General features: G+C 46.4%; 1 protein-coding gene across 1 annotated transcript in view; it reads left to right on the top strand.

Moving 5' to 3' along the window:
• Positions 1-17596, top strand: part of TNPO1 (transportin 1) — a 1170250-nt gene that overhangs the window by 1029007 nt on the left and 123647 nt on the right. The window contains exon 19 of the mRNA XM_069224095.1: positions 16244-16339. Coding sequence (XP_069080196.1) covers positions 16244-16339 — 96 coding nt within the window. The remainder of the gene's footprint in view (positions 1-16243; positions 16340-17596) is intronic.

Here is a 17596-nt window from a genome sequence, read left to right as displayed (position 1 = left end):
CATCGTCCAAGACTAATGGACCGGACCCCCTTCCGTTTCTGTTCTAAGTGTAACGCCAAGTATCCTTATACAGACCAGCACCGGGTCTGTAACCTGTGTTTGTTGCCCGAACACAGAGAGGATACTTGTGAAGCTTGCCCAGCGTTTCGATCCAAGAAGACCGTAAGGGATCGACGCGCAAGACGACTACAAATGGCATCGAAGCCGAAACGACATCTCGACGTCGAGGAGGAAGAGAAAATTTCCATCCAAGAAACGGACTCGGATGAATCCGACGGTGATCGACCCTCGACCACGTGGCAAACAGTGAGTACACCTGCCCCGTCCCACACCCAGGGTCACACCAAAAAACCCAAGGCCACGGGGACGCCACCGCCAGCAGGCCCATGGCTCAACCCACAGAAAAGAAGGTGACCACATAACATCGGCACCGAAAAAGGGCAAAGATTTGCTGAAGACTTCCGACTCCAGTCGAGAATCCAGCACCGAAAAAAGTCTGCATCGAGTTATTGAGTCGGGGTAGCCTCGAAAGAGCTCATCGGAACCGAAAAAGACAATTTCGTTGGGAATTTCGGTACCAAAAAAACCAGCTTCAGAGCCGAATCCTCTTCCTACACTGAGGAGCAAGGGCTTTCTATGCAGCTCAAAGAAAAGCACAGATTTGAGCAAGATCTGGATTTGGAAGAACATGACCCAACACAACAAAGGTTAGAAACCCAGAAGGACACAGGGAAAATACAAACCATCCCTCCACTCAAATCGAAAAGAAAACTAGCTTTTCAAGAGAGTGAGATGCAACCCAAAGCCAAAGTGGTTAGAGACACGTCACCACCACCCCCACAGTTCTCACCACAAACATCCCCACTGCAATCACCACACTTGTCACCAGTGGGTACACCGATGGAGCTGTCACCCACACATACTGGGATGACTCAAGATGATGCAGATCCCTGGGATCCATATGACCCACCTATACCAGACAACAGCCCAGAGTGTTATCCAACCAAGCCTTCACCACCAGAGGACAGTACAGCATATACGCAAGTACTAGCCAGGGCAGCTACGTTCCACAACGTAACAATGCACTCTGAACCAGTGGAGGATGACTTCCTGTTCATCACTCGGGCATCCACGCATGCATCCTACCAGTCTTTACCAATGCTACCGGGCATGCTCAAACACGCACAACAGGTCTTCCAAGAGCCTGTAAAAGGGAGGGCCATCACGCCAAGGGTCAAAAAGAAATATAAACCGCCCCGTCAGACCCAGTGTTTATAACTCAACAGCTCCCTCCGGACTCAGTGGTTGTGGGGGCTGCAAGAAAAAGGGCGAATTCACAATCATCAGGGGATGCCCCCACCCCCTGATAAAGAGTCGAAAGTTCGACGCAGCGGGGAAAAGAGTGGCATCACAAGCAGCCAAACAATGGCGAATTGCAAACTCGCAAGCACTACTTGCACGCTACAACAGGGCACACTGGGACGAAATGCAAGACATCATCCAGCATTTGCCCAAGGAACACCAAAAACGTGCCCAACAAGTGGTTGAAGAGGGACAGGCCATATCAAACAACCAAATTCGGTCAGCCCTGGACTCTGCAGATACAGCTGCACGGACTGTCAACACAGCAGTGACTTTTCGAAGGTATGCATGGCTGCGAAGTTCTGGATTTAAACCAGAAATACAACAGGCGGTACTAAATATGCTGTTCAATCAACATCAGTTGTTTGGGCCGGAGGTGAATACCGCAATCGAGAAAATGAAAAAAGACACAGACAAGGCCAAAGCCATGGACACGCTCTACTCCTCACAATACAGAGGCACATTTAGGAAACCACAGTTTAGAGGGGGGTTTCAACAACAGACATCTGAACAGTGCATCTCCCAAACAAAACCCACCTACCAGTCGCAGTACCAAAGAGGGGAGTTTTGTGGTTTCTACAGAGGACAATTCCCAAGAGGAAGAGGGAAATTCCAGCCCTCCAAACCAAGCCCTAGCAAACAGTGACTTCAATGTCACACTTCCCCAACACTTGTCACCAGTGGGGGGGGGAGGCTAACCAAATACTACCACAATTGGACACATATTACCACAGACACATGGGTCCTATCAATTATCCAACATGGTTATTGCATAGAATTCACAACATTCCCTCCAGATGTTCCACCAAAACTGCGCAGATTGTCTCCACAACACTTAGACCTATTACAAATAGAGGTCCAAGCACTGCTACAAAAACAAGCCATAGAGCTAGTACCCTATCACCAGAAGGGAACAGGAGTTTACTCCCTGTATTTCCTTATTCCAAAAAAGGACAAAACACTAAGGCTTATCTTAGATCTCAGAACACTGAATCTCTTCATCAAATCAGATCATTTCCACATGGTAACACTTCAGGACGTAGTTCCCTTACAAAAAAAAGGGGAATACATGACAACACTGGATCTCAAGGATGCGTATTTTCACATACCCATCCATCCATCTCACAGGAAATACCTTAGGTTTGTAATACAAGGCAAACATTATCAATGCGAAGTGCTACCGTTCGGAATAACAACAGCCCCCAGAGTATTTGCAAAATGTTTAGCCGTAGTAGCAGCTCATAAAAGGAGACAGCACGTGTATGTATTCCCATATTTAGACGATTGGCTAATAAAAGCCAACACTAAGCAACAATGTCAATTTCACACGCAATACGTCATAGATACTCTACACAAACTAGGGTTTTCTATAAATTACCAAAAATCACATCTACAACCATCCCATATACAACAATACTTGGGAGCAACACTCAACACACAAAGAACAATTGCCACTCCAAGTCCACAAAGAGTTCAGTCGTTTCAAAATGTAAGATCATGCATGCAACCAAACCAACAATACACGGTAAGGTTTGTGATGAAACTACTAGGCATGATGTCCTCATGCATAGCTATTGTCCAAACGCAAGACTACACATGCGGCCCTTACAGCAGTGCCTAGCAAAACAAAGGACGCAGGCACAGGGTCAACTCCAAGATCTAGTGTTGATAGACCGCCAAACACACTCTTCGCTTCAATGGTGGAACCCTGTAAATTTAAACAAAGGACGGCCTTTTCAAGACCCAGTGCCTCACGCCATTATCACAACAGACGCTTCCATGATTGGGTGGGGAGCACACCTCAACAATCACAGCATACAAGGTCATTGGGACAATCAACAAAAACTACTTCACATAAATCACTTGGAACTGCTAGCGGTATTTCTAGCATTAAAAGCGTTTCAGCCACTTCTAGCCCACAAACACATTCTTGTCAAGACAGACAATATGACAACAATGTATTCTCTAAACAAACGGGGGGACACTCGTCACAGCTGTGTCTCTTAGCACAAAAGATTTGGCATTGGGCAATTCACAACAACATTCTCCTGATAGCACGATACGTACCAGGCATTCAAAATCAGTTGCCCGACAATCTCAGTCGAGATCAGCAGCAAACTCACGAATGGGAAATACATCAAGATCACTTCTACTGCTGGGGGACACCAAACATAGATCTATTTGCAACAAAAGAAACCGCAAAATGGCAAAACTTCGCGCCCAGGTACCCACACCCTCAATCCAAGGGCAATGCTCTATGGATCAGCTGGTCAGGGATATTTGCTTACGCTATTCCCCCTCTCCCGCTCATTCCTTATCTGGTCAACAAACTAAGTCAAAACAAACTCAAACTAATACTTATAGCACCAACGTGGGCTCGCCAAGCGTGGTACACCACACTGTTGGACCTACTTGTGGTACCCCACATCAAACTACCGAACAGACCAGATCTGTTAACACAACACAAACAACAGATCAGACACCCAAATCCAGCATCGCTCAACCTAGCAATCTGGCTCCTGAAGTCTTAGAATTTGGATATCTAAACCTTTCTAAAGAGTGCATGGAAGTCATTAAACAAGCAAGAAAACCCACAACCAGACATTGTTTCGCTAATGGAAAAGATTTGTTTGTTACTGCCAGGTTAATCAGATTACGCCACTAGATGCCTCCACACAAAACATTGTAAGTTACTTACTACACTTACAAAAGTCCAATCTAGCCTTCTCTTCCATTAAAATACATCTCACTGCAGTATCTGCTTATCTGCAGATTAAACATACAAAATCGCTTTTTAGAATCCCAGTTATTAAAGCCTTTATGGAAGGACTAAAAAGAATCATACCCCCAAGGACACCACCAGTGCCTTTGTGGAATCTTAATATTGTTTTAACACGACTCATGGGCTCACCATTTGAACCCATGCATTCTTGTCAAATCCAATTTTTAACTTGGAAAGTAGCCTTTCTTAGAGCTATCACTTCACTTAGAAGAGTTAGCGAAATACAAGCGTTTACTATTCAAGAACCCTTTATACAAATACCTAAACATAAAGTGGTTCTCTGTACAAATCCACAATTCTTACCAAAAGTCATATCACTGTTTCATCTAAACCAAACGGTAGAACTCCCAGTCTTCTTCCCACAGCCAGACTCAGTAGCAGAAAGGGCTTTACATACGTTAGACATAAAAAGAGCACTAATGTATTACATTGACAGAACAAAACAATTTTGTAAAACAAAACAATTGTTCGTAGCTTTCCAAAAAACACATGCAGGTAACCCTATATCCAAACAGGGCATTGCCAGATGGATAGTCAAATGCATACAAACCTGTTACCTAAAAGCTAAAAGAGAATTACCCATTACTCCAAGGGCACACTCCACTAGAAAGAAAGGCGCCACAATGGCTTTTCTTGGTAATATACCAATGACAGAAATTTGTAAGGCAGCCACTTGGTCTACGCCTCATACATTTACTAAGCATTACAGTGTAGATGTGTTAGCAACACAACAAGCCACAGTAGGACAGGCTGTACTAAGAACATTATTTCAGACAACTTCAACTCCTACAGGCTAACCACCGCTTTTGGGGAGATTACTGCTATGTAGTCTATGCACAGCATGTGTATCTGCAGCTACACATGCCATCAAACGGAAAATGTCACTTACCCAGTGTACATCTGTTCATGGCATGTTGCGCTGCAGATTCACATGCGCCCTCCCACCTCCGTGGGAGCCTCTAGCCGTTTTAGTTGCATTAAAATTGTAAATATGTAAATCATTTTGACTTTAATACTATATGTACATACACATTTATTCCATTGCATGGGCACCTCTAGTATACTTACTTTAACAACTCCTACCTCACCCTCTGCGGGGAAAACAATCTAAGATGGAGTCGATGCCCATGCACAAAAGAGCCGAAAGGGAGGAGTCACTTGGTCCTGTGACTCGAAAAGACTTCTTCGAAGAAAAACAACTTGTAACACTCCGAGCCCAACACTAGATGGCAGGAACAGTGCACAGCATGTGAATCTGCAGCGCAACATGCCACAAACAGATGTACACTGAGTAAGTTACATTTTCCATCCCCATCCTGCCGGCCCACAGGCATTACTTGTGGTTCAAGGTGGGCCACAAGCACTTTCAGCTTTACCATGCTCTCCTTCGGCCTCACTAATGCCCCTTGGTTGTTCACCAAAGTGATGGCAGTGGTGGCAGCTCATCTGCGCAGGTTAGGGATATCACTCTTCGCCTACCTCGACGCCTGGCTGTTGGTCTCCTTCGCCCCAGGCTGTCGTCACCCACCTTCAGACTACGGCGAACCTCCTGCTTACGCTGGAGTTCACTATAAACATACTGAAGTCACACCTGACTACCTCTCAGTCGCTCCCTTGTATCGGCGCTATTCTGGACATTGTGCAATTTCTGGCCTATCCTTCCGAGCAGCAAGCCCAGAATATTTAGGTTATGATTACAATGTTTCGGCCTCTATCCTGGATTTTGGTGGCCTCCTGCATCCTGCTGGTGAGACATGCCAGATGTCCTATGCAGGCTCTGCAGTGGGACCTGAAGTTCCAGTGGGCTCAGCATCAGGGAAATCTCTCCGAGACAGTCTGCAGTGGCGGTTAACTTACAACTGTATCTGAAACAAAGATCCTTTTGGTTCTAGAAATAAAGTAACAAAATATATTTTTTTTACACAAAGACATTGGCCTGCAGTTTTTCATTGTGTGCCTCATTTCTTGACTGTGTGTGTACAACAACACACTGCCCTCTGATAAGACTAACTGCTCAACCAGACTACCACAAAAGAGAGCAATAGTATTATCTTCTTTAGCCTCTGTTAAGCCTCTGCGGATCCACTGGACTCTGTGCACACCATACCTTATTTCAGTATAGTAAATACAGACCCAACTTCCTACAGTACAAATTCAGGCGTTGATGCCTAGCAGATCACGAGTGGCGCCTCCATCCGGAGATGGCACAAGCACATACTCAGTTGTGGGGAGAGCCTTGGTTAGATAGGTTTGCCTCCGAAGAGGTCTTGCAATGTCAGCAGTATTGCGCATTGGAGCTTCCAAGGCAGCACTCGCTCGGCGATGCTTTTCATCAGAAGTGGAGCTCAGGCATCCTGTGCGCCTTTCTGCCCATGCGACTTCTGCCCAAGGTTTTCAAAACCGAGTTTTCAGACAGAGTAGCGCTTCGCTCTCGTGCCACTTTTCTCCCTAAGATGGTGACCCCATTTCACCTGGGTCAGAACATCATCCTGCCTACCTTCTTTGCTCCACTGCATCCCTCTAAGGAAGAGGACTGACTCCATTGACTAGAACATTGTTGTTCTACCTTGACCACACAAAAACAGTTCTGGATGGATGAGCAACTCTTTGTGGGGTACATGTGCGTGTAAAAAGGTCAGGCAGTGCAGAAATGAACCATTTCTTGCTGGGTCGTTTTCTGCATGAATATCTGCTACACTCTGGCTAAGAAGCAGCCTCCTGAGGGCTAGAGGGCTCATTCCACCAGGGGCTAGAGGGCTCATTCCACCAGGGGCAAAGCTGCTACTACTGTGTTAGCAAGACGTGGGCGCGTCTGCACACGTTTGCCAAACACTACTGCCTGGATAGTCAGAGACGGGCACTTTGCCCGTTTGGTCCTGCAGGGCTTTTTAGTCTGAATTTAATTCGTCTGCAACCCACCGCAAGGTTATGGCTTGGGTATCTATTCTGAAGGTAAGGAATCTGCAGCTAGAAGTCTCTATCAGATGAACAAGTTACTTACCTTTGGTAACGCATAATCTGGTAGAGACTCTATCTAGCTGCAGATTCCTTATATCCACCCATGCCTCCCTGCTCTGCAGACTCATTTATTAGGGTGCAGGATTGTCCCTTTCAGGGCCCTAGTTTGTTTACACAGACAAAATTGGCAGTTCTTTCCATGGCTTTGCGCTTATGGCGTGGAAGTTTGTGGAAAAGTACTGATATACGCGCACCTGGGTGGTGCCTTTGTAGGCACAGATGGTTCCAGTGACAATGCCACAGGATGGCGCAGACAAGGGTATTGTTCAGAAAAAGTTCCGGATTCCCAGCTGATGCGTGAAAATTCTAAAGATCAGGAATCTTCTCAGCACAATAAATGCACACTGATGCCAGTGTGCGATTTATTGTAACACACCCAGAGGGCATCTTAGAGATGCCCCCTGAATACCTACCCGACTTCTAGTGTAGGCTGACCAGTTTCTGTCAGCCTGCCACACACCAGACATGTTGCTGGCCACATGGGAAGAGTGCCTTTGTCACTCTGTGGCCAGGAACAAAGCATGTATTGGGTCGAGGTGCTTCTCACCTCCCCCTGCAGGAACTGTAACACCTGGCGGTGAGCCTCAAAGGCTCACCCCCTTTGTTACAGCACCCCAGGGCATCCCAGCTAGTGGAGCTGCCTGCCCCTCCGGCCACTGCCCCCACTTTTGGCGGCAAGGCTGGAGGAGATAATGAGAAAAACAAGGAGGAGCCACCCACCAGTCAGGACAGCCTCTAAGGTGTCCTGAGCTGAGGTGACCCCTGCCTTGAGAAATCCTCCATCTTGAGTTTGGAGGATTCCCCCAATAGGATTAGGGATGTGCCCCCCTACCCACAGGGAGGAGGCACAAATAGGGTGTAGCCACCGTCAAGGACAGTAGCCATTGGCTACTGCCCTCCCAGACCTAAACACACTCCTAAATTCAGTATTTAGGGCCTCCCCAGATCCCAGAAAATCAGATTCCTGCAACCTGAAGAAACCAGGACTGCTGACATACAAGCCTGCAGAGGAGGAAGACGACAACTGCTTTGGCCCCAACCCTACTGGCCTGTCTCCAACTTCGAAAACCTGAAACCAGCGACGCATCCGACAGGGACCAGCGACCTCTGAAGCCTCAGAGGACTGCCCTGGACTACAGGACCAAGAAACTCCTGTGAACAGTGGCCCTGTTCAAAACCAGCTACTTCTGTGCAAGAAAGAAGCAATTTCTAAAGACTGCACGTTTCCCGCCGGAAGCGTGAGACTTCTCACTCTGAACCTGACACCTCCGGCTCGACATTCAGCGAACCAACACCTCAGGAAGGACTCGCCAGCGACTGCGAGGCTGTGAGTAACCAGAGACGACCACCCTCCCTCCCCAGGCCCTCACAGCGCCGCCTGCAGAGAGAATCCAGACACTCCCCCTGACCGCAACGCCTGTAACAAGGGACCCGGCGCCTGGAACCAATACTGCACCTGCAGCCCCCAGGACTGAAAGAACCTCAGCGCAGGAGTGACCCCCTGGCGACCCTCTGCCTAGCCCAGGTGGTGGCTGTCCCGAGAAGCCCCCCTTGTGCCTGCCTGCACTGCTAGAATGACCCCCGGGTCCCTCCATTGTTTCCTACCTGAAACCCGACACCTGCTTTGCACACTGCACCCGGCCTCCCCTGTGCTGCTGAGGGTGTATTTTGTGTGCCTACTTGTATCCCCCCCCCCCCAGTGCTTTACAAAACCCAACTGGTCTGCCCCCCGAGGACACAGGTACTTACCTGCTGGCAGACTGGAAGCGGAGCACCCCTGTTCTCCATAGGCGCCTATGTGTTTTGGGCACCTCTTTGACCTCTGCACCTGACCGGCCCTGAGCTGCTGGTGTGGTAACTTTGGGGTTGCCTTGAACCCCCAACAGTGGGCTGCCTATGCCCCAGGACTGAGACTTGTAAGTCTTTCACTTACCTCCTAATCTAACCTCTACTTACCTCCCCCAGGAAATGTTGATTTTTGCACTGTGTCCACTTTGAAAATAGCTTATTGCCATTTTTACAAAGACTGTACATGATATTGTTTTTATTCAAAGTTCCTAAAGTATCTAAGTGAAGTACCTTACATTTAAAGTGTTTAATGTAAATCTTGAACCTGTGGTTCTTAAAATAAACTAAGAAAATATATTTTTCAATATAAAAACCTATTGGCCTGGAGTAAGTCTTTGAGTGTGTGTTCCTCATTTATTGCTTGTGTGTGTACAACAAATGCTTAACACTACCCTCTGATAAGCCTACTGCTCGACCACACTACCACAAAATAGAGCATTAGAATGATCTACTTTTTCCACTATTTTACCTCTAAGGGGAACCCTTGGACTCTATGCACACTATTTCTTACTTTGAAATAGTATATACAGAGCCAACTTCTTACATTGATTAGATGCAAGTTGGATATGACACTCACTTGGGCAGAGCTTTCTCTTCTTTGGTGGTACGCCAAAGTCATGCCTGGTTAAGGAATACAAGCTTTTTGGGGGATGTCCAGGAATTCCTTGTGGACATGCCCTTTTTGGTGATAATGCAGATTTGGCCTTGGAGAGAGTCAAAGAATTTAGGGCCACTGATAGGTTATGGGAGCTCTGGGTGGCCCCATGACAGCCGCATACCACCCCTTCCTTGCCGTGTCCATTTTCCCCAACCACCATAGCTAGTAGGCAAAGTCGTTTTGTGGCCATTGGCATGGCTTCCACAAGCTTAGTGGGGGCCAAAGCCAGAGGTCTACGCAATCTGCCATCCTCCCTTCCCCTGTATTATATGCCCTTGCTCCAGTATGGGCATCCAGTTGGTGTAGAATTCAGTACCATCTGCCCCAATAGCAAGAGTTCACTACAGACAAATGGGTCCTCCAGATTATCCAACATGGCTACGTTCTCCCTTTCCAAGAGACTCCAATCAGAGGAGGATTTTTGGGGCAGGAAGTACCGGCCGTTCTGGCCAACAGAGCCATTGAGAGGGTGTCCGCATCAGAAGTAGGTCATGGTTGCTATTCCCCCTACTTTCTGGTGTCTAAGAAGTATTGCAGTCTCTGTTCTGTAATATACGTGCGCCCTCTCAATTACTTCTTCGGAAAAGGCAAAAGTAAAAATGCTCACCGTGGTCAGGTTTGATCTGTCCTCAACAATGGAAAATTGATAGCAGTGTTGGACTTGCAGGACGTGTATTTCTACATCCCCGTCCTGCCCGCCAACAGGAGTCTCCTTCGGTTCATGGTGAGCCATGAACATTAGCAGTTTGTGGCTCCTTTTTGATTTAACCAGCGACCCTCGGATGTTCACCAAGGTGATGCTGGTGACTGCAGCACATCTGTGGAGGTCAGGAGTTCTGTTCTTCCCCCTACCTCGATGACTGACTGTTGAAGACAAACTCGCCCCAGTCAGTCATCTCCCACCTCCAGACTGCGGCAGACCACTTATACTCACTGGGATTCACAATCAACATGCCTAAAGCCACACTTGACTCCATCTCTGACGCTCCCTTTCAGCAGAGCTATTCTGGATACAGTGTGGTTTTGGGTTTACCCTTCAGAACAGCAAGTCTAGGATATTCGGGCTGTGATACCAATATTTTAGCCTCTATCCTGGATTTTGGTGAGACTGACTCTGATGCTGCTGGGTCTCATCGCCTCCTGCATCCTGTTGATGACACATGCCTGTTGGGACATGAAGGCTCTACAGTGGGACTTGAAGACCCAGTGGGCACAGCATCTGCAAAATCTTTCCAACGTGGTCCAGATGTCAGAAGGAGTTTCAAAAGACCTGCAGCAGTGGAGGACCTCTATCTTCCCAATCCAAGTGTCACAGTGGTGAAGATGAATCGCTCCTGTGTTGGGATGTTACCCTAGGAGAGGTGGAGAACTTTGGTCTTCGGCAGAGTCTCATCTCTACTTCAACCTGTTGGAACTGAGAGCGATCCCACTGGCACTAAAAGCCTTTCTTCCTTCCTTCAAGAGAAGGTTCTTTCAGGGTTCAATGGACAACACCACCTCCATGTAGTATTGGCAACAAGCATGGCTTGGTGGGGTGGTGTAGCCTATGTCAAGAGGCTCTGCGTCTCTGGACATGGCTGGAACATCAGGACATATTCCTGGTGGTTCAGCATCTGGTGGGCTCTCTAACATCAACGTAGATGAACTCTGACGTCTCTCTAATGAATCATGAATGGTGTCTCCATCTGGAGGTCTTGCAAGGTCTCTTCCAAGATTGGGGAGATTCTTGGTTAGATCTATTTACTACTACTGAGAATGTGCAGTGTCAGTACTTCTGTGCACTGGAGCTTCTGAGGCGCATTTCATCTCAAGTGCAGGTCAGGACTCACACCAATACCACTCCTTTCCAGAGCTCTCAAAAAGATCAAGAACAACTGGGCCTACATCATTTTAGTAGCATCAGCTGGGCATGGAGAGTATGGTACACTGAACTCCTGACCTTCAGCATCTATCCTCCAGTCAGGCTGCCTATTCTGGATGATCTTTTTGTAGGAAATCGTTACCCCCACTTTTTGCCTGTTATCAGTGTGTTTTGACTATTTTCACTGGGATCCTGCTAACCAGGACCCCAGTTATTGTGCTCTCTCCTCTATATTTGTTTGCCTTGGTAACCTTTACACTCCCAGTTGGCATACTGGTGTACCCTTATAAGTCCCTAGTATATGGTACATAGTTATCTTGGGCATTGGTACACCAGAGGGTCCCCCATGGGCTGCAGCATGTATTATGCCACCCCTGGGAGCCCATGCAAACTGTCTTCAGGCCTGCTATTTACAGCCTGTGTGAAAAGGTTGCATGCACCCTTTCACTACTGGTCACTACATCAGGTCACTGTAAGTCAGCTCTTTGGTAGGCCCTGTCAGCCCAGAGGGCACGGTGCAGGTTCCTTTGTGTGAGGGCACCCCTGCATGGGCAGAGTTTCAATGCATTGGACTTCCTAAGTGTGGAGAAGACATTTCACCCATGTACTGGCCACAGGTCAGTGGTCCAGCTACATAATGGTAACTCTGAGCATAAGCATGTTTGGTATCAAATATGTCTGAATCATACCCTAATATTAATGCCAGTATTGGCATTATTCCATGCACTTTGGGGGCTCCTTAGAGGACCCCCCAGTATTGCTTCTACCAGTCTTCCAGGGTGTGCGAGCAGCCCACGCTGCTGCAGTCCCTGAGATAGGTTTCCTCCCTCATGCTGTTTGACCATCTCAAGCAGGGGAAAGCAGAACAACGGATTTCCCGTAGGAGAGGGGATGCAACACCCTCTTCTCTGGAAATAGGTGTTACTGGGATGGGGAGGGGGACCCTCCCTGTGCCACCAGACTGCTTTGAATGGCACATTTGATACCCTCCTTGCATAATATGGTTTTCACCAGTCCAGGAATCCTGTGTCCCTGCTCTGGCATAAAACTGCACAAAGGAAAGGGGAGTGACCACTCCCCTGTCCATCACCATCCCAGGGGTGGTGCCCAGAGGTCCTCCATGTTGCCACTTGATTCTGCCATCTTGGAAACAAGATGTGCAGAGGTCCCGGGGCGCTTCTGGTTGGTCAGGACAGGTAACTGACGTCAGTGACCCCCTCTAATAGGTGGTCCCCTGTTAGGACTATTTAGGAACTCCCTTGCGGTGGGTCCACAGATGTGGCGTGCAAGACTCCACCAGCACTCCTCTGCTTCGACCTCTTTTGCTCCTGACTACCGGAACCGTTGCTAGACTTCTCAGGAACCAAACTAGCCTGCAACCCCCGAGACGACATCACCTTGCAACATTGGTTCTCCAGTTCCTTCCAGCTACTGCAAAATTTCTATGGCTGTGCATCCTCTGGGGTCAGGAAGACTTCAGCTGCACCAAAGAAATTAGAAGGAATCTCCCTTGGAGTGAAGTAGTCACTCCCCTGCATCCACAGGCACCTAAGCCAGATGTCCGACTGCTGGGATCTGCTATCCGCTGGAACTGCGTGGATTCCCCCTCACATGTGGTGGTTCTGAGTGGTCCTTGTGGGCCTCTCTGCCTTCTATCCAACTTGGGAATGGTGAGCCTTTACCTCTCTGTGCATGACAAAATCCCTGTGAACCACGACTGTTGCATCAACCAAGGCTTGTTGACTTCTGCTCCAAGGGATCTTCAGGCCCAAGCAGCCCCAGCACTTTATTTTTGCAAGGACAGTTTCCTCTCTGCTGCTCCAGCGACGTGGGGCTTCTCTCCAGGTGATCTGACTTTGCCTCACTGCAACCTACTGTGACTGCTGCCAGTGGGTTTCCTGTGGAGGTTACAATTTCTTCTGCTGGCTCCCCTGACTGCTGAGGGTCACCCCAAACTCTCCTCTAAGGGTCGAGTCCCCTGGACCTTGCTGGTCCTCTTGAGCTCTGCAAATCCTCTTCTGCCCGGATTTGCAATTGCCAGTGCTTGTTAGTGGTCATCCTGACTACTGACCCATCTGTGACCCGGCGACTGGCGTGGAACAGCTTCTGGATGCAGTCAGGGATTCATCTGCACCTGGGCTCCACAGCTGACCTTCATCTTCCCCCGTCGACCCAGATCTTCTCCCACAGAAGGGTGGCCAGTGGCTCCTTCTCCACCTGGACACTCCTCTGTGGATGGTACTCTGTCCCCTTCTTTTGCAGGTCTTCTTCATGTGGAATCTACCGTTGGGTTCCACTGGACTGATCCTGTTCTTGCAAACTTCCTTTTCCAAGACCCCTTGTTAGCATATGGGAAAAGAAGGTAACTTACCCCTGCTCTCCTGGTCGCTGAGGGCCCTCTAGGTACTCACCTCTTGGGGTTTTAAGTTCTCCCAGCTCCCTACTAAGTACTCCACATCCTCAGGTGTGTGACATAACTTCGCATTCCACTACTTTAGTAAATGGTGTGGCCCCCAGATAGGGCCCTAGCTATTTTCTGCTATAGCTTACCAAAGCTTGTTGTTTTTCTATGCTAATTCGTAGTACTTACCATGTATATATAGTGTATACTTACCTCTAGTTGGCGGTCTGCCTATAGTAATCTTGTTCAGTGTTACTGTAATACAATACCTTTATTTTTGCAACACTGTGTGGTTCCTTTCATGTGAGAAATTGCTATGTGACTGTGGTATTGCAAGTGCTTTACGCTCCTCCTAGATACGTCTTGGCTACTCACCACAGCTGCCACTAGAGAGCCCTGGCTTTCTAGACACTGTTCACTAACTAATAAGGGTTGTCTGGACCTGGTATAAGATGTAAACACCATAGGTGCCCACCACACTCCAGACCATCCTTCCTACAGTTCTGTTGCAGAAACAGGGCAGGGTATTGTGCCTGAACCGGTCTATTCTCCACCTTAGTGTCAATTAATCCTCCTTAGTGTCAATTAATCCTCCTTAAACGTCATTCTCCCGAGACAACCTGGTCCTTAGAACTTGGACATCGTTTTTGCCAAAGGTTGGTCACACCTTTTCACATCAGGAAGACGTCACCCTGCCTTCCTTCACCCCTCTCCCCCTCTCTCTCATGTTTCTAAGGAAGAGGAGAGAGACTCCACTACCTGTATCCAAAATGAACATGTTTGTTCTACGTTAATCGTACCAAAGAATCCTAACTATTTATTGGTGCCCAGTTGCCAATAGTCAACTGGAAATGGTAGGAAAAAGGCCTCTTGCAGCTTTGTGTCCCTGTAGCAACACAAGAGGTCATCCAACTAACTATTCTGTCCTGGATACAAGGGGGAGCAGGTTCAGTCCTTCAGAACACATCATAGGTCACAGACTGCAGGTTCAGTCCTCTACTGATTTTCCGCAGGTCCAGAAAGTGTTATGAGGAAGGCTGGGTGAGGGTCCAGGTTTGTAGGTTTCACCAGCCTGTGGGTGAGGAAAAAAACTCCTGAACATTCCCTAACCCTGGGGGAAATCCTACCTCCTTTTTCAGTAGTTCCTGTTTGCCGTCCTTCAAGCAATCTGTGTCCTTCACTCTCAAAATCTATGATGGGGAAACTGTTCTCTGTTTGTGCCCACCCAGGGTAATCAACAGTGCCCTCCTCTGTGGTAACTCAAAACTACTTCGGGGGGAGGGGGAGCTTTCCTCCCACTGGGTTTGGTGCCAGCATGACTGGGTGATAAAAGCTGGATCCTTCCCAGGTGACACCTAACTTTACATCATAGGGAAACCCCCTTTGTTGTAAATTAAATCCCTTGACCCAACATGATGAGTCTTCTGCCAAGGGAGGAAACCACCTCCCCATTCCCAGGCCATTTTCTCTAAGTTGTGAGCAGTTTTCACAACTCTTTCTCACCTAAGCCAAAGGCAGGCTGGGCAGTTGCTGGAGAGCTAATGTAAATTACCTCTCCACCAACTCCATGGATGGTAAAGGTAACTTTCTGTAGTTAAATTCCCCATTTATTTAGTACACATCTGACTTTACCATTGGATTTTTCTTAGTTATGAAAATACTTATTTGAATGGAGTCTGGAGCTGGTACGTATCAAAAGCTATCAAATAAAGTGTATGATCCATACATTGACATTTCCTGTGTGCCAGCTACAGTTTGACAATTGACAGTATTGTTTGCCGTCCTGCAACCACTGCAGCAATATTTAAAAAAATCGAGACTAGTGCATCAGTGGCAATTTTCATAGAATAGAAAATAAATGTCTTTCGTGTTCACCTACTTTTTATACATACCACAGTATTCTTTCACCTCCTCCACTCACCCTGTCAAAATGTTTATCCTGTAAATGATATTCATTTCAGTGGAAGGAATAATTTCAACATGGTAGACATGAACATGCTGGAAGTGGGAACCAGTGGTCTCATTCAGCAGCAAAAGTTTTAACAATCCAGGACTGAGTACATCTGATATCTTGGTGATAGTCTAGAAATGCCCATCTTCCCAATCTGTAAGAAATAAAGATTTCTAACAGATACCAACCCCAGCTCACTCCTACAGTGAATCTCTGTAGAAGTCATCACAAAGAACATTACCGAAGGTAAGTAACCTTTTCATTCAATAGAAACTGTTAGCTGTATACTTTCTTGCAATTTCCTTAATCGAATAAACACAAAACAAGCTTCCATTGCCACTTTTATTTTTTTATCTTTGCAGGTATTGAAATGCAGCCTTATGTCCCTATGGTATTGCATCAGCTGGTTGAAATCATTAACAGGCCAAATACGCCAAAGACCCTCTTAGAGAATACAGGTACCATTCTACAGAACTGATTAGGATAACAAGGAGTGTAAACAAATGTTGATTTAATTAATATTCAAAGACCTGATATCTGTGGATTGTGCACTAAACAAGACCAACTTATTACTGCCTTAGAGGCCTCACTCTTTCAATATCCACTGTTATTTAACCATTCAGAGATACCCTAAACTAAGACAAATAGCACATTAGTAAGGTTCATGTAATCTAGTTCTGTAATCAATATTATGCATGTTTTGTTATGCTAACAACATTAAACTGCTCATCTCAAATTCTGCATTTATTTTGTAGTAAATTTAAATCCTGCTATATCAAGGTATTTTTGTTTTACTGCATATACAGATTGCAGCTTGTTGACATTTTTATTATAAATTACAAATTTTGGGTGCACATCAGATGTTAAATTTGTGTTCGGCAGTTTCTTTATCAATGGCGTGCCATAAGGTGGTAACACAAATGAAAATTTTTAAGCATTAATTAATGTACGTTCATTATGAAAGAAAATATTTGAATTTTACTGATGAAATGTTTTGGATTGTTAAATTCCTTCTGGTAAATCTTGTTGACTTTGTCATATGCAGGTACCACATTTTGCATTGGGGATATTAGGGCAAATATTGCTTTTACTATTATTAATCTTTTGAACAACATGCTTGTGAACCAACCTTTTTCAGTAGGGTAATCTGGAATTACCCATGATACTTTGCTGCACCTTACATTTTTGTGAACAGACTGAAGCTCCATAAGTGGAAGTGTTTTTTCACTCCAGTGTGTGTTAAAAGATGCACTGTTGCCAGTGAATGTTGATTGTGATGTAATTTGTTAATCAGTTTGCTGTGGGATACCAGTGACCTAACGCTTACTATTTTGGCGTTCACCTATGTTTAGTGGGTGATCAGTTTAACAGTAACATAGTGGCATTGACTTGACATGATTGGCACTTAATGCCTGCCTCAAAACAAAATGGAAATGCCTCTAAAAATTTACATAATCTATTTTTCATGCATGTTGAATTAAAAAAATGTACTGCAAGCAGTTTGCTTTTATTACAATTTCTGAATTTCAGTTCATTCATCCTGCACTGAACTTATTATCGAAAGAGCATCTTGTGCTTTACTGCATGTTTCATCAGATTGTTCATAAATACCTGTTATGAGAATGTTGCATAGTTTGTCTCTTTTTAACAGTCTTTCTTTTCCTACTTCATTTAAATCTGGTGAATGTTTAGTATTTGTGTATTTTGCTTCCAGT

This window comes from Pleurodeles waltl, chromosome 1_1 (assembly GCF_031143425.1).
Source record: "Pleurodeles waltl isolate 20211129_DDA chromosome 1_1, aPleWal1.hap1.20221129, whole genome shotgun sequence".
NCBI classification, from domain to species: domain Eukaryota; kingdom Metazoa; phylum Chordata; class Amphibia; order Caudata; family Salamandridae; genus Pleurodeles; species Pleurodeles waltl.
This window is presented reverse-complemented; position numbering and strand designations above follow the sequence as displayed.